This window comes from Rousettus aegyptiacus, unplaced genomic scaffold, assembly GCF_014176215.1.
Source record: "Rousettus aegyptiacus isolate mRouAeg1 unplaced genomic scaffold, mRouAeg1.p scaffold_m13_p_6, whole genome shotgun sequence".
In the NCBI taxonomy this organism is placed as follows: domain Eukaryota; kingdom Metazoa; phylum Chordata; class Mammalia; order Chiroptera; family Pteropodidae; genus Rousettus; species Rousettus aegyptiacus.
Genome location: NW_023416309.1, coordinates 34,058,148 through 34,085,286, shown reverse-complemented (window position 1 = coordinate 34,085,286; position 27,139 = coordinate 34,058,148). Strand labels below are relative to the sequence as shown.

Sequence of the window (27,139 nt, the reverse complement as noted above, 5' to 3'; positions counted from 1 at the left end):
ATGGCAAGACTATATAAGAAAATATCAAACTATTCTCCAAAGTAGCTATACAATTTTGCATTTTCACCAGAATGAATGAAAGTTCCTCTTGCTGGACATTGTCGCCAGCTTTTGGTAATTGTATTTGTGATTTTAGACATTTTAAAGGTGTGTAGTGGTATCTTTTTATATTAATTTGCAATTCTCTACTGATGTATGTAGAGCATGTTTTCATATGCATTCTTTGCCATCAGTATATCTTCTCTGGTGAGGTGCATGTTCAGTTCTTTTGCCTACTTTTTAGTTGGGTTGTTTTCTTATTGTTGAGCTTTAAGAGTACTTTGTGTATTTGGGATACAGGTCCTTTATCGGGTATGTGTCTTCCAAATACACACACACACACACACACACACACACAGTGTTAATGATTAAAATTTTGGCTTAAATTTTTGTTCTAACTGGAGTTTATTTCAGTAAAGAAATTTCCAGATGGCTACCAGTTGCTCCGACACCATATACTGATTAATCTATCTTTCCTTCACTGATTTAAATGCTACCTTTTCCATATACAAAATTCTCATTTGTATTTGGGTATATTTTTGGACTTCTAGGCTTTCCAATGTTTTGTCCATTTATACGACTGTACAATTTAAAGTGTTACCTGCTTGCAATATATTTGAGTATATAAGGTAAGTACATCAATATCTCTTTTTCAAAATTTTCCTGGCACCATGGTTACCTATGTTCCTTTCTTCCCATCTGTCATATTTACATTTGTGCTCCTAGATTCATCTAGGACGCTCTTGCTACCTTTGGGTCTCTTCTGTCATTGCACTTCTCACTTCATATTGGGGACTTACTTTTTCCTTCCTGTTCCCTCTACTAGATTGTGAGTTCCATGAGGCAGAGGAATGTATCCTTGGGTAATTTACTCAAAAACAACAACAAAACAAAAAAACCCGCAAAAAGAGTATCTCAGTTGCCTCATGTGTAATAAATTACAATTGATTTAGAGTATCATAAATAGTACATTTATGTTGTTAGGAAGACTAAATGAATTAATAATCATACCTAGAATGATGCCTGGTACATAGCATGCAATAAATGTTGGAGACTACAATAGCTTAGCAAATACCAGATACTAAGTTCTCAAGAAATGTTTACTCAATGAATGGAAAAATGAATGAGTAGTAAAACTTTATGATATTTTAATGTCTTGCCTTAATAAGTTCTAGTATCCATTTCTGTGGGGTGGATAACTTTGTCTTAAAATCCACTCGTGTAAATTGCTGGACAAAACTAGCTAAAAAATTTTCTATTGAAAATGAATCTTATGGGAAGCAAGTTCAGTTAAATAAGCATTTATTGAATACTCGCTGGAAGATCTACTTGAGGGAATGCAAAATTCTCAAAACAAAAAACCAATCAGATCAGTCTTTCGAATGGAGAAACTATTGCCATACAATTCAAATGTTATCACCTTCAAAAGAGAGAAATCCCAATTTGATTTTCACTACTATCCCCAGTGGGAAAACTGAATTCTCAATTACTTAAAAAATAATATATCTACATTGTTAAAGAAAAAGTATAAAAGGCAACAGTAAACAAACTCCCTCCCACTCCAAACCTCTGGGAGATAACTAGTTTTCTTATGTATCTTTCTAGAGATAAATATTTATATAATTCCACCATCCCTCATCTTCCACTAGTGGTAACATACTATAAACACTGTTCTACATCTTAATTTTTTTCCTCTTAACAATGTACCTTAGAAATATTTCCATGTTAGTATGTAAACAACTCTCATTCTTTTTTTATAGCTGCATAGTATTCCATTATGGATGTAACATCATTTAAACAATTCCCCACTAACATTTAGGTTAATTCCAATTTCGTGTTATTACATATATTGCTGCAACAAGTAACTTTATAGATATGTTGCTGGACTCAAGTGCAAGTATATCAAATTCTTGGGATTGGAACTACTGAGGCAGAGAGTATACGCATTTGCAATTTTGACATATACAGTCTAATTGCCCTCCATACCAATTTACAGCCCAATAATAATATATTAAAATGGCCCATTTATCATCATAGATGTTATGGTATTAAATCACTATGGCCCTTCCTGTGAATCAAATATATCAGGATTAAATGACTGCCATTAGGCTTTTTCAACAGAGGACACTAGAGTGACAAGGCAAGGCTATTGTGTCAGGAAAAAACTTTCCTTCCAGGTTCCAGCCTCCATTATGACCATTTAGCATAGGAGCCCAGCAGCCTGTGAAGATGCCTAGTGACGTTCTCACACTTCTCTTTCACCACAAGCTCAGCTTCTACAGACGTTTCAGCCTGCTCTCTGTCATGTTCCTCTCTCTCGTCATAGTACCACAGGTAGTCAGAATTTCTCCAAAGTTTTGGAAGGAGAGGCTTTCTCTTAGTCCTCTGTTCTTTTAGTGTCTACTCTCCCTCAGCCTAGAAGTAGTAGCTGCTTTTATTGCTCCTGCTACTTTTAATGTCTTCTTTTACTCTTTTTAGTATTTACTTCCTACCAGTCAACAATTCTTTACGTTTTTCCTGTTCAAATAACTTGTGTAATTTCTCTCTCCTGACTGGACCCTGTGCACTTTCACAGATCTTATTTTTGGTGTACAATTATCTGAATTGATAAATACACTGATACATTTAAATAAATACACTGTGTACTATTAAAAGATCATGAACATACTACCTCTCAGTTCCTGTAATAGATTATTTCTTGCTAATTTTAAACGAGACAGTCACTATTAAAGCAGGGTGCATCTGTCAACTCTAATTTAAAAAAAGGCAGGGCACATCTTCTATGGGTTCAAAGTATTCCACAGTGGTCTATGAATTTGTTAATTTGTGGACTACAGTAAACAAAACAAAAACCCCATCCTTATGGATCTCATTCTTGTGGTGGCACTATCACAGTAAGACTAAGGTCTGTTTGTGCTCTTTTAAGACTCTAAACATCTCAAAGCAGGCTTATATTCCATTTTGCCCCAGGAATTAGCACAATGCCTGGCTCATATAGGTGCTCAACAACTACCTGGTAAAATAGCATATGTTGTTGACATACAGTAACCTTGACAGGCTGTTATCAATAAGATGCGTAAGTCCACATGGGGTTGACCAGAATGATAGCCTAGCCTCTACTGCTTGTCTAAGCTTCTACAGTCATTCTGCAAATCCTTTTTCTCTTTCCTTCTACAGTCATTCTGCAAATACTTTCTCTCTTTCCTTTGTTCCAGGAAGGCAATTAAACAAAATATTTCATCATTCTACCATTTCTAATGGGTGTATGGAGCGACAAGTAGCAGAGAAGAGGCAACTTTGAAATCCCAGGGGACCAACAAAAGGTTCCAGGCAAACCAACCTTTATTTAAATTTGCAGATTTAGTTTCTCTATATATCAAAATGTCCTAGAATGTTACCTCACAATAACTCAGGAGATAGGTTTTATAGCTATTTTATTGATGAGGAAACTGAGGGTTTGTCTGAGAGGAAAAGTAACTTGTGCTACAACTAATTTAAAGTATCAGCAGGAATATGCATCTGTGACTGTCATACTATGCTGTTTCTCCTCTGCTATTCTCTCAGATTGGAGCAATGACATAACCTAGAAACAATACAATCCCCATGGATGGAAGGGCCTTTGAGGTCCTCATTCTAGAAGATTCTAACCTTCAGAAACTCTCAGTATCTTGGAGGAAACAAGTTGTTTTTTTAATGTGCTTCCAACCCACTTGAATATACTTTAAGATAGATATTCCATGGCACAAGACCACCCTCAGAATTTGTCTAGTTGCTAATCTAATCATAGTCAAAGTGGTTCTGAGGATAAGAGGAGATACCTTAAAAAAATTAGAACATACTTAAAATTGAAGCTATCTTGATTATAAAATTAAGATGATTCCTTTAATAATTTTCTAAAATTCAGATTATTTTTACTAAAATCTCTATCAGGATAACTATGATTTAAAAAAATTATGTAAGTAAAAAATTATGTTTTGGTAGTTTTCAACAAAGTACACCTAGAGAACATAAAAATTATTTATTTAATCTAATCCAGCTGGTATTGAGATAGTTTGTTATATTAAAAAGACATTTAAAAAAATTACAGCACAGTTAGCAAGGCAGTGACTAATTAAGTCACTATGTTTAATGATATATTCTTCACAGTCATTTGATAATCATGTAATGATGAACAATATTTTCAGCCACTTTGGAGATAAGTTAACTTCTGCAAAGAAAATTCTAGTTATTAAATTTCATAAGAGGTTTAAAATGTTAAAGTTTATAGAAATAACACAATAAAGCAACGTGAAAATAAACTGGAAAACACAAAAGATACCCATCCATCCCAGAAGTCTACAGCATCTCTTTAGTCTGTCCCTTAATGCCTCTTTTAGTTCTTCATTCCATTCTCCTAGAGTAGGGAACAGACTAACAATTAAGAAACAACTACTGCTCTGTAGGGGCTATTTCAAACCTAAAGTGCCTCTGTTCCTTTAACTTTTCAGTTAATCCTAGAAAGTCTTTTGAGGTTAAGCACTGCATTTCAGAGATGAAGAAAACTAGCTGAGAGTTATAGGCTAAGGTCAAGTTATTAAAAGTAGAATTAGCATTTAAACTCAGGCCCATCCAATGTTAGCCAGCTAGCTCATGTTCTTTTGTTGCTTCATGGTGGTGCAGGCCACCTTCTGAAGAGACTGGTACAGGGTACTTCTTGAGCTAAGGCTCTTTAGATTTAAAAGAGTTTAATTCCAGGGGTAGAGGCTACTCTCTTGGTCCCCAGGCACTTGCGATTCCCTCCCCACTGCACTAGAAACCCCTCTCCCCTGTCTCCAAAGGATCAAAGTTATTTTTCTGGCCCTAACAAGCCCTGATGCCAATAAACCCAAGCAGCTACTACCCTATCTTGCGCATAAAGTAGTAAATGGGGAACTGTGTGCTTATATAACTTTAGTGAAGACTGCCTAAAAGCTGTTCTATATAACAACTATGAAGGAAATGTTTAGTGTCTTTAAATCCTGAAAATTAAAAAGCCAATATATTTTATAGTTATAGCCAGCTATTTTTATATATATTCAGTTTATTTCCCCTTCAGAACTGTAGCAGTGTTCTTAATAAGGCCCACTATCAGTCAAATATTCCCTTTTCTCCCAAATAATTACAACTTTGAATGTTCAATAACCATTCACATCAACTTCACTTTATAATTCAAACTTAAGACATTCATACTATAAAAAGTTACCAGTCTTAAATTACTGAAGTTACCATACATTATTGTAATCTAACATAGCTCAATCAATATTTGCTACACTCCTAAAGAGAAGTGGCCACTTCTGTACGGGAAAATGCTTATTATCGTCATGCATTAGATACTGGAAACAAGAAAATAAATAGGGTTTTTGGAACTATCTTTTAAAAATTTAATTTTAATTAATAAAAATAACTGCAAGATCATTCAGACTGCTGAACATAAAAAACCACCACTGAAAATGGCTTAAAATAAATAATTACTTTTGAAAAATGAATATAAAACTAGTTAAACAGTGATAATCAAGATACTAGCCTCATCAATATGACAAGCAATTAAAATCTAAAAACATTAGTACTGGATTTTTTAATAATAAATTGAGTTAAGCCAAAAACAATGACTTTATATATTTACTCAAGGCTTATTTTCAAAATTATCCCCTCAATGACTGGTGTAAACACAAAGAGCTCAAGGCCTCACCTTGGTTTTCTCACTGCTGGTTTTCTATCTGTTGAAACTAGATCATAAACTACATAAAAGCAGGAACCAAGTCTGTCTTGTCCACCACTGTATGCTATAGCACTTTGCACAGTGCCTGGGCAAAAAGGAGGTGATCAGCAAATAACTGAATAACTGAATCAATGAAAGAGAAGAGTAAAATAACTTTATTGATTTTTTGCAAATCATTCTCTGTGCTGAAACTACTATAAACTGGCAGCTCTAATTTCTAGAAATATGGATTTAAAAACCTTATTCCAGTGATGGAAGGACCTGATGTCTGTGCCTCTCTGTCTCTCTCTCACACACACATACACACACACAGAATAATTAAAACTGCATGAATCAAAATTACATTATAAACTGAGATGTCAACATTATATAAATAAAATTTAATAGTGAAAAATGATCTGGAAGCCCTGTGAAGTTTTATCCTACACATTTTGGAGGACATCACATGGGTTAAGAAAAACAACAAAATCGTATTTGTTCAGATAATCATTTGAATGTTTACATACATTTTTGGTTTGTTATTTATTTATAACTAATTTAATTTACATTTCCTCATATTAACATATACTCCTGTTTAACAAGTAATCAAATTATACCACTGAGAAAAATCCTCATAGTACCTTCATTAAGTTGCCGATTCTAAGAAAACACTGAACATGAATGAACATGTATAAAAGAGGGAGCTGAATAAAACAGCATGTGCATTTTTCGATATTTGCACAATTTGATCTTTTTACCTGTTTGGAGAAAATATGAACAAAGCCCAGGTTTACCATGCTAATGGTTCAGATGACGGCCATAAAAGAAGTACATACAGAAAAATGAAAACGAATCATATCCTTAGGTTCCGTGATTACTGAGAGGATTTCCCCTGCTCTAAGTGCTTTATTATATTTCTTAAAAATATGAGAGCAGCAGCTTATCACAAGTCTCCACTACTGTGAATTAATGATGGAATCAAAACAACACAACAGACTCATAAGGATGTGAGGACTGCAGAACAACTAGAAGTCAAAGTTTTATGCTTCTTCTTGCTCTGGATAATTTAGAATTTTGCGGTGTGCCTGACGTAAATATTGCTGCTGTTTGAAGTAAACCTTGAATGCTCCTTTTATGGCAACAAAAGCAATTCCACCCTAAAATAAAAAGGAAAATTAGCAGATTTAGAGAAACATAACAAAAAGTTTACTTAGATCACAAGACATAGGCACTGATGCTAATTCTGATGACTGCAAATAAAAGTCTTCTTAAGGGGTGAGCTAGGGAGTCACTAAAGGTAACAGAGATCAGAGATGCCTTCCTTATTATCCTGAGTAATCTTCCTTTCATTTAGCTCTATGTCCATTCTGATATAGCAGGAAGAATGCCAGGGCTCTATGTGCAGGCTGCCGCCAGAGGGGGGAAATAGAAAATACAATATGGACATCAAACATAAGGGCTTACTATGTGCTAGTACTTCAAATGAATTATCTCATTTAATCCTCACAATAATCCTGAGGTAGCTACCATTACTATCTCCACTCTATAGGTACAGAAAAGTCAAGAAGTTTGGTTTAGTTTTCTTAGCAAGGCAATAGCTGTGATAGACTTTGAATCAGCAGTCTGACCCTAGAGCAGAAGCTCTATACCATACTCTTGCTGGCAAGAGGGATGGGTGTGATGATTCATGCATATTCATTCCAGAAAAGAAATCACCCATAGCACATCATTCCAGAAGGCTAGAAGTACAGAAGTACTGCAGTGGATCCCTCCCTTTTTATTGCTATTGGATGACAGTGGGGATCAAATACAGGCTTAAGGCACAGAAGCCACCATGTATTTATATAGGCCCAGTGGATTTTTTTTTTTAAACAAATATACAGTTAATTCTCTTTTGTATAGTCACTTGAAAAAAGTAATATTAAAGCCATCTTACCAAGATTGTCCTTTGTAAATTAGAGTTAACACTACTAAACATCAGTTTACCAACTATTGTCGCAATAGTAGGAAAGACAAGGGCTCCACACAAAATTCGGGTGGCAGAGACGTGATCTGCTAAAGGATTAGCCTCAGCTGGAATTCGAGGAACAGGACAACCAATTCCTAGAGACAAAAATGCAAAGTATTAGTGCTAATAAATTATAATAGCTAAAATATCTTTGCATGCTAGTATTCTTCCAGAAAATTAATTTGGCATGCTTGTTACAACCATAATTCAGGGCCTTACCTGGAAATATACTGTTCAAAATTTGTAGTTTATTGGAGTATTTGCGCCATAGTCTAAGCACATAATCCTCCCAGCGAATCATCTTGCCTAATATCAGCATGACAGGAATAGTAGGAAGTCCAATTAAAAGGAATAAAGGATCAGCTCTCTCCATAACATCCAGACCTTCTTTATGGCCTACAACCTGTGAAACAAATAGCATCTGCTAGAATCATTTCCTTATCTAATGAAGGGATGTTGCACACTTGAGCTCAACTCACTTAAGAGGAAATGTTAGATGTCAAAAGAATACAGAAATAAAATGTTTTAAAAGCAAGCTGGAAAGCTGTCTGTCTTGATTTATTTATAAGCAATGTCTCACTTAAAAAAGAAAAGCTCTCAAGCAATTTTGTATTACACTGGAACAAAAGCTTTAAAAATGGTTGGCCCATATTGATTACATTTCAATAGAGGGGAGAACTTCTGGTTCTTGCTTCCATTTCTCCTTATAGATTTGATTAGATTGGGCTATAATTTTAGGTCCTATTTGTCTTATAACAGAGTATCTGTTTTCCTGCTCTTCCTACTAACAGGTAAGTGTAGCCAATTAAGAACAGGAGATGGACTGAAAGCCCACTTCTCTTTGGCCTTTTCTCATTCAGTGATGCCTGGGATAGAGTGAGATCTCTCTGGCTGGCTAAATGCCTGCTCTCCAGATCTAACTCTCCTAAAATTCAATTCCAAGGTTTAAATTTGGGAGATTGCTATAGGAGTTTTGGCTATAGGTTCCACTTATTTTTTCCAATCCAGGAACCCTTGGGTGCCCTATTTATGGAGCAATGACGCTAAAACAATCCTTCCTCTGGGTCTTGAGGCCATTTCTCAATTGGATTAGATCTCAGAGGGCAAGAAGTACATGATTAATTTGAATTTGTGAATCTCCCTACTTTTCCTACAAGCAGAATTCTTTTCACTTGCTGATCAATCTTGGCCTTAAACTTCTTTCAACATCACCATTTTGCCAGTGAGCTTCTTACTTTTAACTAGAGAATTTCCCTGAAAATTCTCTTGCAAAGGTCTCAAATGATCTCCCTTTAGTCAAAAGTCTCATTTGCTCACAAATTAAACATATTTCTCTGAGGAATTTTTCCAGGCAGTTTAAGAAAGACGAAGGAGACTATTTCAGAATCCTGAGCTTTTAGCCTATGCAGGCATCACACAGTGAGGCAAGAGCTAGACTTGAGGACAGTATTGTAAAAGCCTCTATATAGTTTTCCTGATTATACTTGAGGAATAAGCCAGGATGAAATGATTAGAAATGCTTATACTTTTGGTAGGGAGGAGGGAGAAAGTAGGAAGGGAGAAAAGAAGGCAGGGAAGACTAATAGCTGCCAGGGAAAATATATACTCAGAAAAGTATGTTCATGGAAAAATAAACAGGAATTTTGAAGAAACAAGATGCCCTTTATGTCAGCCATTATAGCAGATTTTTTTTTTTTTTAGGTGGACTACAAGGAGATGTGAAATCAGGTCAAGCTGAGAATGGTCAAGGCAAATTGAAATTCTAGAATACAGACTTGATCTAGGTAAAAATATTTTGTAAAAGTATGTGGAGAAGACCAAAATGGATGCTTTCAAAATGTCACCTAGGGCTATAGCCCAGACTTGCACTTGGTTAACTTACCTAACCAAGACATTAACATTGAAGGGCAGGAGGCTGCTAGCCTCTGTCAAATAGTCAAAAACCATATCAGTACCTGATACTGCTGTGTCTCCAGGTAGAAACTTAACTTCATATCCTGCATTTGAGTTGTACTGAAGTGAAATAGTCTGGTTTACAATAGTTTTTAAACCCTAATCCCACACTGGTGGCAAAAGTGACTAGCCCAGAGACTGTCCTTACCTGTAACTTTTGTAGGATATTCCATTTCTATGTCATTATTTTCAATATTATGATCATTTTAAAGTTATAATTAAATGAATACTGACTTTGTGCCAGACACACATTTAGGTGCTGAGGATTAAATAAATGGTGAGCTAAATGGATGTCTTCTAGAAGTAAGAGACAATCAAAACAAATAAGTGCAAATATATATGCTATAAAGAAAACAGCATAGTATAATACCTGTAGTATATCATCTACTACTACGGTCAGACTCAGGGGTAATAAATAAAAGGTAAATTAGACAATGAGGTTATTTTAACTTCAGTCAATACAAACCCAGCAAACCTTGTGTATGATCATGTACATTCTGGTTTAATGTCACAAGATTTAAAAGCAGATTATTTTTACGACTTCAATTGTAGGGTGAGATAAAGAAACTATAGAATAAATGCCTTCTCTAAGAGTTTATTACCATGTATAAAATTAAATGTCTATGGAACTGTAGGTTTAGAGAAAGGTTTGTTTTTCTGCTATGAGCTAAAATCTAGATCTCCATAGCCAGGTAGGCCTGAGTTCACCAAGGTTAAGAGTTTTAATTAAGGCCTGCTCTTTTAAAGCACTGCCTATTAGAACCCTATTTTTAAATGGGAGAATGGAACAGTGATGAACTAATAGGTTTTCTTAGTTAGAATTTATGATAATTAAGTACAGTGTAATTAAAAATGGACAATGCTTATGGGGGTTGCCTTTATACTAGATGCAAAAGTGGAACTAGGTTGGATATTAAGGTTCCACTGTTCCAGGATAAAATGTTCCAGCTGCCTTTGAGACTAGGTTTCACTTAAGGAGCCCTAGATTAGGGATTGAAGTCCTGATGCTTCTTTGCTGTGTGGTACTAGCCATATAATCTAGGAACCTGTAAACTAGGAATAATTGTTAGTATCGATATCACAAGATTGTTGCAAGGATTAAATGCATCAGTGATTGAAAGGTGTTCAGCTCTGTGCAGGGGGGAAAAATGTTAATTACTATGTTGTCTTTTCAACACAAATATAAGTGGAAGGTCTCATTCAAATTCCTCACAACTGACAGAGATTAAAACTAAAACTGGTTCATGGAAAAATGGAAACAAATGAGAAAAAATTAGTTGTCTGATTCCTTAATCTGATCTACTTAAACTTCAGAGTAGTCAGAGAATGAAAGGAAAAGAAAGTTAAGTGTTAAAACAAACTCTAAATATTGCTGATGGTATAGTGGGGCACATGTCCTAACAAATATGCTTAGGTAGGAAAAAGTCTTCCTGGTACTCTTAAATCACACAACAGTACTACCTATTGTTCATACCTAATCTCTCTCATTTCTGGACTTAAAAAAATATATATTTTTTTCATGTGAGACAGTATACACAGTTATTTCTAAATGGTAACACATAATATTATCATAATTTTAGGTCTTTTTTACTGTCACCATTAACCATCATGTTCATTTTTGTCTTCTTGCTTGTATCATTTCCTCCCCTCTACCAATTCAAATTATTTCCTTCAAGAGTCAGCTAAAGACTTACTTTTTTCATAATTTCAAATGATTTAATTCACTTTTGCTGAATTAAAATACTGTTTATGTAGTCTTCTACACTCTCTTTACATTTGTTTATATAACCTTTAACTGTTCTCCAGTTGTTCATTTATGTATACCTTGTCTTAGACTACATTCCTTGAGGCTGGTGATCACAGCTTTCAATTTGTTTTATATTTTATGCAGACCTCAGCTCAGTTTTAACTTTTTGAATGAATCATATCAAGATACAGCTGGTAGCCTTTTTTAAAGGATACAAACTATATTCCTTAATTGTCTGTTGTTGAAGTATTCCATTATCAAAAATTCTTTTAAGATCATGTTAGTTAAAAGCCTTTTCCTCAAAAAGAGCCATCCCATTTCTTATGCTCAATTAGGACTTAAGAGAAATCACTCGGTCTCAGAGGGCCTTAGTTTCATCATCTGTAAAAAAATATACATCCATATAATGTATTTATACATTAAATAATGTATAATTTGCTCTAAATTTTCTATGTCTTTTCAGACTAATGAATCATCCTGAATCTCCTTGATCTAATGATATATTGATACTCAGTATTGGAGTTCAACTAATTATTGCAGAGAATATAATAAAGCAAAGAAACCTGTTATACCTGATAGAACTAATCATATTTTAAAAATCAGTATTTATGAAAGCGTTTTGTTAGTCTCTCTAATATATGCTACAGGAATGCATATGTATAAGATAGTCTCTACTTTCAAGGGAATTACTTTCTAATAGGAAAACTAAGTCTTGAATACAGGAAAAGCTAAATAGCTAAGTAATCTATATAAAAAATATCACTTAAAATTAGCTGCCATTTGAGGAATAAAAAATGTCATAAATGCAGAAGAAAAAGAAATCACAGTGGGAAGGAGCTGCCTGGTAAGTTTGAAGGAAGAAAAGTGGCTGAACTAATTAAGCCTAGAAAGAGGGTTTAGATTTGGATAAGTAGAGAAAGGAATGGAAGCACAAGTATTAGGCAGTGAGAGTGACAATAAGACAAAGGTAAAAAACAAAAAAACAAACAGAACAGAACAAAAAACCAAACTAAACATAAGGATCTGTTGTAGCAAACAGCCCAAGAGGCCCTCAAAGTAGAATGAAGATTGTGGAAGACACTGCATGACAAATTAGGTTAAGGAAATGGAATATTTATCAAGTCAGTGGTTCTCAATCTTTATCCACTACACTCATGACAAATGGTTTATTATTAGTGATACACTCCAGAGACTATATTCAGATTTTTGGGGTATCATCAACATTTTATGAAGAAGCTTTGAAATACTGTCTCACTCTATTAATGGAGCAATAAGAAAGGCTACTTACTATGAACCCTGGCATAAACAGGTTATGTGCAATTTTTAGAATATTACATATACAGTCAAGTCCTCACTTAACATCGTCAATAGGTTCTATGACTTTAAGCTAAATGACATAATAAAAGCAATTTTACCACAGGCTAACTTATATGAACAAGAGTTAAATTCCTATAGTATCATCAATGTTATAACAAAATGATGCTGAACAAAACATTATTCAAGGAGCTTCTGTAACTCCTTGATCCCTTTTCTTCCAAGCATTCTCTAATTTAAAGAAAAGCAAGTTTACATCATCCACAAATCTAAGTCATTTACAATTACTGAGTTACTTATAAAATACTTAAGCAATCTAGGTGCTGCTTTTGAAACCATACGGAAGGCAGAGGAAATGGTAAGCCTGATGTAAGAAGCTGAAGGTATTAGGAAATTCATTTGAATGAAGTTAGAGGAACAAATCAAGAGGCTCCTTTAGCCATCTGGGTTATGACGGGGGAGTGACAAGAAGTCAGGAGGTAAAAACTGTAGAAAGGAAACTATAAAGGTAAAACTTATCAAAATGGAAACTGCTTAGACTTGGTCAGTGGACTGGATATAGAGCTATGAAGTAGAAAGTTAAAGGTAATCCTAAGAATGTAGACCATAAATGGAGGAGGTAGGAAAACTAGTAGGAATCGAAGACAAAGAAATTACAATGGGGAATGAATTTAGGTTTCAAATAGAGGAAAACAAAGTTTGATTTCAATAATATTGAGTGTGAAGTCACAAGAGGCCATTTAAGGAGACGAGTCAAGCTGCTATTACAGAACTGGATTTAAGGAAATGTTAGGGTAAAAGACAATGCAAAAAGCACAGAGATGACAGCTAGAAATCTTTAAGGGGGAGGTATAAAGAGAGAAGAGTCAAAGGCCTGGGACTAAATCCTGAAATTTAAATCTCTAATCTTCATCCATAGTTACTGATTGTAGCAATGTTTTGTAATTGCAAAATACTGGAAGCAACTAATTATCTAATTAACAAGAGACTGGTAACTTGTAATTCTATGCATAGAATGCTATGCAAATTTCTGCATATTTACATGAAAAGATCTTCAAGATTCAGTTTGTGAAAAAAAGAGGGTTGCAGATCCAATGTTTCTTTTTGGGTAAAAAAGAGTGTAGGTGGGAGAACACTGTTTCTGGCATATGCATAAAGAAAGTCTGGAAGAATATATTTGAAACTAATAATAGCGGCTACCTGGGGAAGTAAAAGACAGAAAATAACTTTTCGCTAGATAGCTTTTTATATATTTTCTTACTTTTAAGTGAGGAGAATGTTATTACTTGTTCAAAATAATAAATTTTAAAACTCCTAAGAAATCTAACAGATCTTCACATTAAAAGTAGTATCATTGAACACAATAAAATACTGAACCTGCATCACTGTCACTGCTCCATAAGTCACAGCTGTCCAATAGATAGAGCCAACCATTATTCCTGCTGCAGCAAATGGACAGGCTTTTGAGATCAGTCTATCTGCAAGATCCAAGACGTACACAACTGGACCTATAACAGAGAAAACAGTAAAGTTTCAATACAAGACAGATTTTTAAAAATCACTTGTTCAATATTTTCTATAGATCTAAAATATTTTTATGAAGTTAGATATTCTGATGGTTTAGAAATAACTGAAAAATATAATGGGAACCTAGATCAGAATAGATTTAGAATTTCTCAGTCATTTGCATGCTAAGTTTTACTTCCTAAATTCTAGGAGATATCAAATTCTTTATCAGTAAACCTTAAGATTAAAGCCTCAAAAACAATTGCTTCTTATAAAAGTAATAGTTCTTTCACTTCTCTTAATCACACTGGCTATAACAGAATGAAATGGCTCTTTCAGTTTGCTCTTCTCAAACAGTTCCTGGCTACAATTAGATTCTCTAGTACTTGGTGAGAATATCAGTTCTTTGACTTCACTCATTACTTCCTTGGTACATTGTGTGAAGGTATAAGGCTATTTTCTTGTAGTTAACAAAGTCAATCTATTTTACGTTGATTTTCAATATGCTATGTTTAGTTGAGTATTATTCTCAAACTTCTTTCAATGATCACACCACCAGTTTTTATGGCATTCTAACAGCTGTATGTTATGCTGCTAGTCTTTTCTTAATATGTGCTTAAGGGTGATATATGCCTACTATATCTAGAATTTATACCCTCTGGAATTTATTTGGAACAGCTACACTTGGAGGTATTCTAATAACTACCATTAAAACCAATATAATTTAGCTCCAGAAATTTCTATAATAGTACAAGGGTCTTGGGTCTAAATCAGAGCAAGTCCTAAAGAATTGAATATCTAAGTTTAATCAAAGAAATTAGAGCAAAGCCTAAAGAATTAAATATCTAAGTTTAACCAAAGAAATGAAAACAAAGATATGAAAACTTGATTTGGTAATTGTTGAATACCCTCTACAAATAACCTTATACTTGAAACATTTTCTTAGAAATGTTTAAGAGTTATTACCTACCTCCTGGGGGGCTTACAATCTATAGGAGGATGCTATACACAAAAACAGTTTATTTTCATTGTACAAAGCAATCAACATAGTAGTATGATGATAAAATAAACATACGAGAACAAGCATTCATTACAGAGCTGCTAATAAATACTTGTTCGAATCACTGGAGCCAGTAATATATCACTAGTCACTGTACAGAAAACACACTGTGAAATAGAAAGAGCATTAGGAGAGAGAGCAAAGGACCTATAATTTAAATGTAGCATATTTACTTACTATTGTCAAGGTCTAACTTACATAACATTAAAAAACAAAACAAAACAAAACAAAACTATGACAAGGTACCTTGTCAGTTCAGTGCATACCGATTCTACATCCTCTAATAATAGTTAGCATTTCTTGAGTGTCTACATATACCAGGCGCTGTGCCATAGGCATTACATGCATCATTATTTAATCTCATAATGTAGGGTTTAATCCTTAAAATACACAAATTTGCTCAGTTAAGTTTATAACTCCCTCAGAAGGCACAATAAAAGTCATTTTAGAGAAGCCATCAAAGATTTTCAAATGCTGGTACTAAAAATTAGATACTTCCAACTTTCATATTCTCTGTTAATTCTTTAATCAGAAAATTGAAGCCACATGAAAACTACATATTTTCTACAGCATATATATCCATCTACTAATATCACACCTACCTGAAGTCAATCCCTTCACTTATATACCAGATCCTAACCCCTCTCCAACTCAAAGCCACAGCTCCAGCAATTCTCTATTTTCTCAAATCATTTCCTCCTACTTTTTTCTGAATGATTTCTATTAAACAAGCATGTCATTATCTCTTCTATCTTAAACTCTTCACTTGATCCTTCTTCCCTCACTGCTCCACTTCTTTGCTCCCTTTACAACAAAATTCCTCAAAAAACTTACCTGTTTTCACTTTCTCCTTCAATTCTCTCTTGAATCTACTCCATCAAAACTAATTATGAAGGTCACTAACAACCTACACATAGCTAAATTCAATGGTCTAACTTCAATCTTCCTCTTATTTGGCCCATCAGCACCATCTGACAAAGATGTTCCCTTCTTCTTCTTACTATATGGTTCTTCATTGCATGTCCAGGACATCACCATCTCTTAACTTTCTTTCCATCTCACAACCCATTAACCTTTTGGTCTCCTTTGCTGGTTCCTCTTCTTCTTGATCTCAGTGAGCCTCTCGCCCCCCACCTGCCAACTTCTACCTCACCATACCCCCTGATTACTCTGCTCTACTTTTCTTTTTCCCAAAGCACGTATCACCTAACACATTCTAATTTACTTATTCTGTTTCTACCTACTAGAATAGAGGCTGGGAAATATGGCCCATGGGCCAAATCCAGCTGGCTGCCTGTATTTGTAAATAAAGTTTTATTGGAGGATGGCCATATGCAAAGCCTAAATATTCAATATCTATTTTTTTTACAGAAAAAGTTTGCTGACTCATGAACTAGAATAGAAGCTCCAAAGGGAAAATCTCTAGATCTTCTTTTTTCATTATTCTGTATAGGAGTCAAGTTATGACGATTTTCTACTCCATCAAAATCAGAATTTACAAGGAAAGGTATTTTACCTGCTTCTAATGTACCTTCTTCCCCTCCTCTTTCAACAGGGTTCTTAGAACTATCTACTGACGGAGTAAAGCAATTTAATTCCTAATAAAGTTGGATAAAAACATAATTCCTAAAAAGTAATCTATCACTATGACTTTTACCTATCATAAACATAGACAATCTAGAGATGTTTGAATTGTCTTTCCTTTAAAGATTTCAGAAGACTGTAACACAATGAACTCAATTTTCAATTTTCTTCCTGAATCACTGGGTGTGAATTCTTTTTGTACAAGCAAAATCAAACAAATCTTCACTCTTCATTCTGGAAATTTTCTACTCATCCCTTGGGTCATATGCAAAATATGTGTTGGATTAAATAAAGACACTGGTTACATGTTATGGTTCCTAATTCCAGTTTTTCTGACAAAATTCTGTCTAGGTTTTTAGCTTAAGTTTATTTTGCCTAAACCTCTCAAGTCTCTTCCAGACAGAATAGCCCAATATAAGTTTAATAATTAAAAGGTTAAATGACTAGGAGTAAACATACCATTAGAATAATAAATTGCCACCCAGGGGAGGTATTTCTGAGAACTAAAGATGACCTAGGCAGGCTATTTAGTGAATAAGAACAACCACTGAAGTCCTCTGAATGACAGTCCCTAAGTCATACCCCTTCTATTAGGAAGCTTATCATATGCTGCTTCCTATCCCATGATTTGGGGGTCACAGAAGAAAAATAGCAAGTTACTACTTCTTCTCATTGTCAGATAATAGCACGAAGAGTTATGAGAGGTGAGGAAGGGCAAGACTCTAGCCCTTGAAAACCTCAATTCTAATGGGGAGGAAGTATGAATAAATGCACTTTACACCTTAAAAATATAAGGGCATAAAAAGTTTCAATATTTTAAAGTATTATTGAATTTTTAATGCCTCAATGGGCTTCACAACTTGTTTTCAACAGTACTGTATTTACACAATAGATGGCAATTAAATAAGCTTTGTATAAGTTTTGTAAATCCAATAATTTATTTTTTGACATCTTCATTTTTCCTTTATTATTTTTTAATTTTTAACATTTTATTTTTCAACTTTTCCCCCTTGCCTCCTGGTAAATTCAATAATTTAAAGGGCACTAAGGAAGCTTGCAATTAAAAGGAATTCTACTGTGAATCCTTTTGTACAATAAAGAAGTTTTTGTAAAGGGAATAACCACACACATATTTTGGGTAAATTCAAATTTTCACATTTCAGATTTGAATGACATCAAACAGTGAGCTGAGAACTATCGGGGAAACTCCTAAGTTCATGTCTACTGAAAAAGAAGTACTTTGTTTTTTCTGGCAGACACTGCAAATGCAGATTTGCTGCAGCTGTGATTTAAATTCAAGCCTATATATATGTATGGTGTTAAAGGAATGTCTTGAAGATCAGTGAAGGGTAGGTAATACTTATTGTTCAACATCTGCTGGCACTGCTTACAATAATATCCAGAATTCCTAAAACCTTTCTCAAGAATAGAAAGGTATCCTCATGAACACCCCTGACCAGTTCCTAAAAAATAATTTTTATGTTATGAATGCTATAGTTTCTAATTTAGTGAGCATATATATGTACTTTATAAGATAACCTGAGAAGGTAATAGCTCCCATGAATTCCAAGGTTTCTGATAAGTTGCCAATGGTTTGTAAAGGAGATTTAACAAGCAACTAGACTGCTTGCAGAAGCTACTCGTTTCCAGGTTTTTGGGGGCTTGCTTTTTGCTTTACACTGAACTAGTTTTAATGTAGACCCAATTCAGATACCAACTTGCTAAGTCAAAACATCAACCCTACTTTCAGATTCAGCACCATCCAAAATTGCAAGTTTTAGGGGCCACCAAAAGTCCAACAATATAGTTCTAAACTTCTTGCTCCAAGGCTTCTTTTTGTTGCACTCCATTTCTGGAATGTCTTGTCTCTATTTTGGTTAAGTCTGTATGAAAATCCAACTTCCCAATGAAAACTAACCTAACCTGATAGAGGTTGATTAATTGCTTTACCCCACCCTGTTCATATCTCAAGAGGGTTCCTTTACATACTATCCCACAAAATGCACTTACCCCTTTGCTTGTGCATAATGTTAGTACTTTATGTTCTTGTTCAATGTTTGTTCAGTTGTCTCAATATCCTTTATGTCTGTCCATTTCAGCATCATCTTAGATTGAAAACTCCCAGGGGGCAGGGGCCATGTCTGTTTAATTCGTTTTGTACAGTGCCTAGGATAAAACCATGTACAGATAGGTGCTTAAAAAATGCTTTTTGATGATGACTGGCATTCTCAGGACTCTCTAGGCCACAGCTATCTCAGCACATGGTACTTGGCAATACATCAGGGCATTTTGGCCTTTTCCACACAGTACCAGAATATAATGGCACAGAATCTAGCTGCAGCACTCTGTGGCAAATATTTGACTCAATGTGTTGTTAAAAAGGACTTTAAAAAATATTAATTATATGGTCCCAAGTCAACAAATGTGGATTTTATTGAGGATATGAAATAATGTAACAAACGACTCGATTAAGAGTTAAAAGTATGTGGGAATCTTGATGGGATAGTAGAGTTTTAATTCTTTCTCTTGCATTCAACACTGTAACACTAAACTTTGGCGGCTAGGTCTAAGAGCCTCAGACAAGCTTATGTAAGTTTCATCTTTGCTCTATTTGTAGATTGAGATTTTACCATTTTTATGTAAAAACAAACATCCTGCAAACTCAGGCTGTAAGTTACATTGCTTAATAAGTCAATAGATTGTAAGCAGAAAAGGATATGTTCTTGGATATGTTTTTTAGATAACCAAATAATAATTGACTAAAAACACCTCAACACAAAGAAATAACCTTGAATAAAAGATCCAGAATGAAAGCAGATGAGTACTATTCTTTCATGTGTATATACAAAGAGTATTACCATGAATAGTAACTAAAGATCATCATAGTAGTCCTTTATGATTACATAGTTTGTGCTAAGGGAAAACTTAAATTTACCTTAAGAACAGAACAGCCCATAGAATATTTGTGGGTTATAAGGTCAACTACTAAGTACTTATTAAGCACCTACTGTACACATTACATTTTACTATGCATTGAAATAAAAGTAAGTAAAATTTAAAACACTAGCCTCTGCCTCCATGGAGCCTACAATCTAATTAGGGACAAATATATATTAAACGACTGAGAAATTTTAAGACAAAGTCAACAAATGTATGATAATATGGTACAAACTATACAGATATGTTCATGAAATTTTAAGATTATAGAGATTATAAGAATATAAAGATTTTTTTTAATCGTATGTATTTACTAATTAACTGAAGTGAATCTTAACCTAGACTTGAAGTCTATGATCTGAAAAGTGGGAATGCTAAAAGACCTTTTAACTGAACCAAAAGACTTTTTTCAAAGAGTTTATATATTTTTTAAAAGCTGGTATACTAGTAAGGTAGGAATTATCTGCTGGAAACCTTGACCAGATCCTTGAAGAACATGACATACTAAGTAGGCAGTAAGTTCCTGGTGAGAGATGCTAAAATGAAAAAGATTTTAAGGAAAACTAATCTTAGATTATTAAAAATCAGAGTAAACTAGAATAGAACTCATAAGATTCTGTATCCAAAGCAAATAAAAGGGAAAGCAGTATCAGTTTAGAGTAGCTTAACATGAAAGAAAGTTAGGAAGGTATCAAGAAACATTAAAACTTAGAGAAAAGACAATGTTTTATTTGTCTGCTGTTTGGAGAAAACCATGCCTAAGGTATTACATTCTTTGAATTTCAAAATAAAAAGCTGAAAAATTTCTTTATGGTATGATGAAAAAAGCACTGCCATCAATTATCAATACATAAAAACAGATGGCAATATTAATTATAATCACAGTACATACATACAAGCTAAGGAATTTATTAATACATTTTCTTAACACACCTATATTTTCCAAATTTTCCATTATGAGACTATAATTACTTTTATTAATAAGAAATACTGTTTTTAGAGAATAATAAAGAGTTATAAAATTCAGGTAACCATAACCCTGAGGAAAGTCAACCTGACATTAGTGTTTTGTTTCTTTTCCCCCTTATATGAGAAGCTCTTATTAGGCTCCTTAGAAGGTAACACAAAAAGGTGGGTAAGGATCAGGCAGGGTCTGCTGTGTGAATTTGGACTAATTGCTATCTCTGGGCCTCAATTTCTACATCTGTTCAATGAAGATATCTACCTCATTTTGCAAGAAATTAACAAAGCACATGAAGCTCTTAATACAGCACAATGTCAGCTATTCTTCCAAAAATGACATAAGTTAAGCATAACAGAACTCTGGGATAGGAGATAAAATCCAAGACATATGTTTGAGGAAAAATTTATAGTATAAGTCTCTGATATAAAAACATGACTGTTTTAGGAAATTCTCAGGTAATCCTTTTTGCTTAAAAGGTTTCAGGCAAGGAGGAAAATTTATGGAATTTTCTGAGAAATTCTGGGAATGAAGAGAAAAGGGAAACAGATGTATAGAATTTAGATCTAGAATTAGTAATTACCTTTTTTAAAAAAAGATTCTGCAATTATGTTTTGGACCTATAATTCAGCTGTCTGTATTTATACACAGTGTGCACCCAGAAAGCCTCACACTGTGAAGATACTTCTTAAAGTTAATCTACTTTTAAATCTTAGTGAATAAGACCAGAAGTGATCCAATAATAAGCATATGAAAACCTTATTTTGAAGGTATCCTAGTCATTTGCCCCATAAGAGAGTATATAAATGAAGGCTGAAGATCTAATGAGATATCTAAGTACAAAATGATAATAGGATATTCGAAGACTGAATGAATCACTATGAAATAGGATTTTGCTTTATAAATTTATTTTGATCATCTATAGGAACTTAGATATAAAGCAAAGTAAAAATAAATACTTCTGATGGCTCAGTGTAAATATTACTAGAAACCCTTATTAATATGAAGAAAGCACTTGAATTCTTAAGTCTATACTGGGTTTTAAATAGCGAAATAAGCCAACAGTATATTTATGATAGCAGTCAGAAAGTAACAGGTTGAATTTCTATAAGTAATAGAGGACCATGTGGCTAGAGAAAAACAATGCAGACTATTCTTAGTAACAGACAGCTTAAAAATGTAAAATTCCCATAAAATTGAAGCCATAAGTTTATTTTGGGAATAATATATTTAATACTTATAGTACCCCTTTTCAATCTATAGCACTTACTTGCTTTACAATAGTTTAGCCACCTCACTCATTAAGAAATGTAAATTAAAATTGTATCTTTTCATACCTAACAGATTAGCTAAAATTTGTTTGTAAACATTCTATTGGCAAAGCTGTGAGCAAACAGGCACACTCATCTATTGCAAGTGAATATACAAAGGTATAGTATCTATGAAGGGGAATTTGGCAATATCCAGCAAAAGTTTATGTGTAATTCACCCCTTCACTCAGAAGTCCCTTCTTGGTTCATCTTTATATGAATATTCTAAGCTAATGCAGAAAGAAAGAATTGCAATGTAATTCTTCTGTACCATTTAATAATAGACCTAGAGGCAATGAATGAAAATAATCAATCTCTGCTAAAACCAATAGCTGAAAGCTGGTAGGGAACTGTACTGGATACTTCAGTCTGATAACACCTGTATTGATTGGTCTGTCTTACATAGACAACTACACATTTTTCCCCCAAATTTTATTGACATTATTGAAAATAAAATGTAAGTTTAAGGTGTATAATGTGATGATTTGACATACACCTATATTGAGAAATGATTACCACAATAAGGTTAACGCCTCAATCCTTTTACATTATTACCATTTTTGTGGTGATAACACTTAAGATCTATTCTCTTAAGTTTCTTTTTATGCCTACAGCACCCCCTCATCCTAGGTGGTCTCCCATCCAAATACTAACCAGGCCCAACCCTGCTTAGCTTCCGAAATCAGACGGGATCGGGCATGTTCAGGGTGGCATGGCTGTAGACTACTCTCTTAATTTTCATGTATATGATACAGTACTGTTAATTATAGTCACCATACTGTACATTAGATCCCCGGAACTTATTCATCTTTTAGATGGAAGTTTGTACCCTTTGACCAATGTCTCCTAATTTCCCCCAACCCCCAATCCCTGCCAATTACCATTCTATTTCTATAATTTTGGCTATTTTAGATTCTACATATGTGTGAGAACACACCATCTTTCTGTGACTTACTTCACTTAGCATAACGCCCTTAAGATCCAAACATGTTGTTGCAAAAGGCTGGATTTCTTATTTTTAGGAATAATATTTTAAGAGTAATGATTTCTCAATGTGTGTGTATCACATTTTCTTTACCCACCCATTTGCTGCACACTTAGGTTGTTTCCAAGTCTTGGCTATTGTGAATGATGCTGTAGTGAACATGAGGGTACAAGTTTCTCTTAGAGATAGTGATTCTATTGTTTTTGTTTTTGAATATTTACCCAGAAGTGGAATTGCTAGATCATATTATAGTTCTATTTCTAGAACTATACCAATTTATATTCCCACAAACATTACACAAGCGTTCCCTTTTATCCACAGCCTTGCCAACACTTTTTTTAGAAGTTTTACAGTTTCAGGTTTTAAATTTACTGATTTTATTAGTCCTACCCGTTTTTTGGTGAGTCTTTAGGATTTTCTATACATAAAATCAAATCATTTGTAAACAAAGATAATTTTACTTCTTTCTGATTTGGATGCTTTTTATATCTTTTTCGTGCCCAATTGCTCTGGCTAGAACTTCCAGTACTATGTTGAATGAGAGTGGTGAGAATGGATGCCCTTAAGTCTTGTTCTTGACCTTTGTGGGAAACTTTCAATCTTTCACTATTGAGCGTGATGTTAACCGTGGGTTTGTCATGTATGTTGAGGTGTTCCTCCTATATCCAATGTGTTAAGAGCTGCTTTTTCTGCATCTATTGAGATGAACATATAATTTTCATCTTTCATTCTATTAATGTGGTTGATCTGCAGATGTTAAAATATCCTTGCACCCCGGGGATAAATCCCACCTGATTATGATTTTTTTAATTTGCAGCTGAATTTGGTTTGCTAGTATTTTGTTGATAATTTTTGCATTTATATTTATCAAGAACATTGGTTTGTAGAGTTCTTGTGTCCTTTATATGGCTTTGGTAATAGGGTAATGCTGGCCTTGTAAAATGAGTTCAGCAGTATTCTCTCCTCTTCAATTGTTTTGGAAGTTTGAGAACTGGCATTTAATCTTCCTTAAAAGTTTGGTAGAATTTACCAGTGAAACTGTCTGGTCCTATGCTTTCTTTTTGGGAGGTCTATGATCTCCTTACTTGTTATTTGCTCTGTTCACATTTTCTATTTCTTCATGATTTAGTCTTGGTAGATTCTACGTTTCCAGGAATTTATCCTTTACCTTTAGGTGGTCCAATTTGTTGGAGTACAATTGTTCACAGAAGTCTTTTATCATCCTTTTTATTTCTGAGGTGTCAATTATAATGTCTTCTCTTAGAATGACAAGTACACATTATATACCTCATGTTGTGATGTAATAAGTACACAGAACCATGTATGGAATATTGCTAAAAAAAAAATCATAATCTCACTAATAATATCTAATCACCAGTTTATAAGATATGTAGGGCAAGAGCAAATATTACCTAAGTATTCTTGTGGTGTAACTCAGAAAAATCCTATGATGACAAATAATTTTTTACTTCAATGAAAAAATAATAAGAGAAAAAGCTAAAATATTGGGTTTTACAAGTCATGTTATATCTTGGATCCTTACGAAGCTGACACTGAGACCCTCAAAAGGGTTATATAAACTCTGAGTGAAAGGATAAGCTAGGGGAAAAAATCCACATGACAACAAAGTGAGGCAGCAAATAAAACTGTCTTATTGTCAAGAAGGATGAGGAGGATAGTTTCCTCTAAGAATTTGTAATCACAGTTAACTGGCATGCTGATTTCAGGTTAGAAATCTGTTTATGCTATAAAAGAAATCCCAAACCCAGAGATTAAAATGATTCCAGATTGGTAGCATCCCTTGGCATCTACCAACAGCACATACAAATCCTTTCCGTAGTTCCTTCACCTCCAGGATAGCCACAGCCACCTAACAAATATGAACACAATCCCCACACTCAAGAGAAATAAAGCATTATAAAAAAGAGCAAGAAGAAAAACAACAAATTTAGGCTACAATAGACTTTAGATAATAAAACTACCAGTCTGATCACAAAAACTATGTAATAAAATATAGGATAATTTATAAATGAACAAGCAGCAAGAGACTATAAAAACGATCAGGCACATTTATGAAACAACTATAAATTACAGGGAAAAAAACCCCAAACTGCAGATTGACACTGCTGAAAAAAGAATTTGAGAATTGGGTAACACTTAAAAAGAAATCATAATGCTGTATCACAGAGACACCAAACAATGAAAAACATAAAAGTGAAGAGACATGAAAGATAAAATTAAAACATCTAACATAACTCTAACCAGAATCATAAAGGATGAGAATGGAGAGAATAGGGGAGAAGCAATATTTGGAGATAAAAGCTATGATTCTTCAAGGATAGACAGTAAAAGAATAAAACTTAAAAACTAACACAGGGGAAAATACAGTATCAGAGGAAAAACTCTTTAATCCAAAAGATGGGCAAGAAAAGGTGGGGGATGGAGAGAAAGGGCAGGAAGTGGTATAAACAGAATGCAAAAAAATTTGATTGTAAACCCCCAACTATATCAGTATCACAATGCATGTAAAAAAGAACTCAGAAAAACTGAAAAAAGGATGAGAAAAGCTGAATAAGACAAATGCAACAATAACATTTCTAAAAGGTTGGTATAAAAGTGGAGGGAAGAGGGGGGAATTAATTTTACAGTGGATAAACCTGACAAACACTACCTTAGCCAGATGACCAAGGTCAGTATCACCACTGATAAGTAATGCTAATAGTAGATACCTTTGATGTGATGTAGTGAAAATGGTACTTCACTTCTTTGGTCTTGCTCCCCCAAACTCCTGATCCCAAGAGATAATGGGAAAAATATCTGACAAATCTCAATAGACAGACATTCTATAAAACATCCGATCGGTACTCCTCAAAACTGTCCAAGTCATCAAAGACAAGGAAAGTCTGAGAAACTGTTAAAGCCAAGGAGCCTCAGGAGACAGAGGACTAAATATATCCTGGACAAGTATATTGGATAAGATCCTGAAACAGAATAAAGACATTAGGTAAAAAATTTTTAAAATCTGAATAATGTATGGACTTTAGTTAATAATAACATATCAATATTTGTTCATCAATTATAACAAATGTACCATACAAATATAAGAAGCTAATAACAAAGGAAACTGGATGTAGAATATATGGGAATGCTCTGTACTATCTTTGCAATCTTTCTGTAAATTAAAAACTATCTTAAAAGTTGATTAAAAAAAAAGCTGGTGTAGCTATTTTATATCTATTCTATATTGTCTATGTTATATACAAGTTTAAGACCAAAAAAAGCATTATTATGATAAAATAGTCATTACTTAATGGTTAAAAGTTGAACTCAGAATATTTTATTTCTAAAACTGAAGGCTAGGTAAATGGGTGATAGATTATTAGTCTTTATTCTTCATATGTAGATATGACATATTCTTTTTCAACCAATGAAACAGTTCATAATAAAAGAAAAAAATAAGTGAACATTCTGCTGAGCTCTGATCAATGTTAAGGCAGCAGATATAATTAGTTCTTTATATTAACAGCAGCATATTGGTAAAGGCAATGGAAACGCAGGCACTCCAATACACTGTTGGGAAGATTAAATAGGTATAATCTCTACAAAAACCAATCTGATGATATCTATTAATGTGATAAATGCATATACCCTCTGACCCAGCAATTCCACTCTAGTCGTTTATCATGTAGATAAATTTGCAAAGATGCAATTATCTTATACATTTGTTTATAACAGGGCTGCTTGCACTAGTAAAAGATTAGAAACAACCTAAATGTCCATCAACAGAAAAGTGGTTATATAAGTAACCATAACTCTGTGTCATAGAATACTGTATAACTGTTAAAAAAAAACTTTACATACTAATATAAAATAGTATCTACCATATATTGCTAAGAAAAAAAGCTAGTATAGGACATGATGTATAGTATGCTAGTCTAGAATATATTTACATATAACTGGATTGTGCTGAATATTCTGTTTGCCTCTCTGGGTTTATTCCTTATCTTTCTCCACCCTGA

At 33.9% G+C, this 27,139-nt stretch overlaps 1 protein-coding gene and 1 pseudogene across 1 annotated transcript in view; both read right to left on the bottom strand.

The window, feature by feature from the left end:
- Positions 1–4,131: 4,131 nt before the first annotated feature.
- The window catches only part of MARCHF5 (membrane associated ring-CH-type finger 5), a 43,832-nt gene continuing 20,824 nt past the window's right edge, over positions 4,132–27,139 (bottom strand). Inside the window, exons 3-6 of the mRNA XM_016151293.2 lie at positions 14,155–14,285; positions 7,983–8,166; positions 7,692–7,858; positions 4,132–6,912 (exon numbers count right to left, since the gene is read on the bottom strand). Of these exons, the coding sequence (XP_016006779.1) occupies positions 6,796–6,912; positions 7,692–7,858; positions 7,983–8,166; positions 14,155–14,285 (599 nt within the window). The 3' untranslated portion in view covers positions 4,132–6,795. The remainder of the gene's footprint in view (positions 6,913–7,691; positions 7,859–7,982; positions 8,167–14,154; positions 14,286–27,139) is intronic.
- Positions 22,741–22,859, bottom strand: LOC118604538 (annotated as a pseudogene).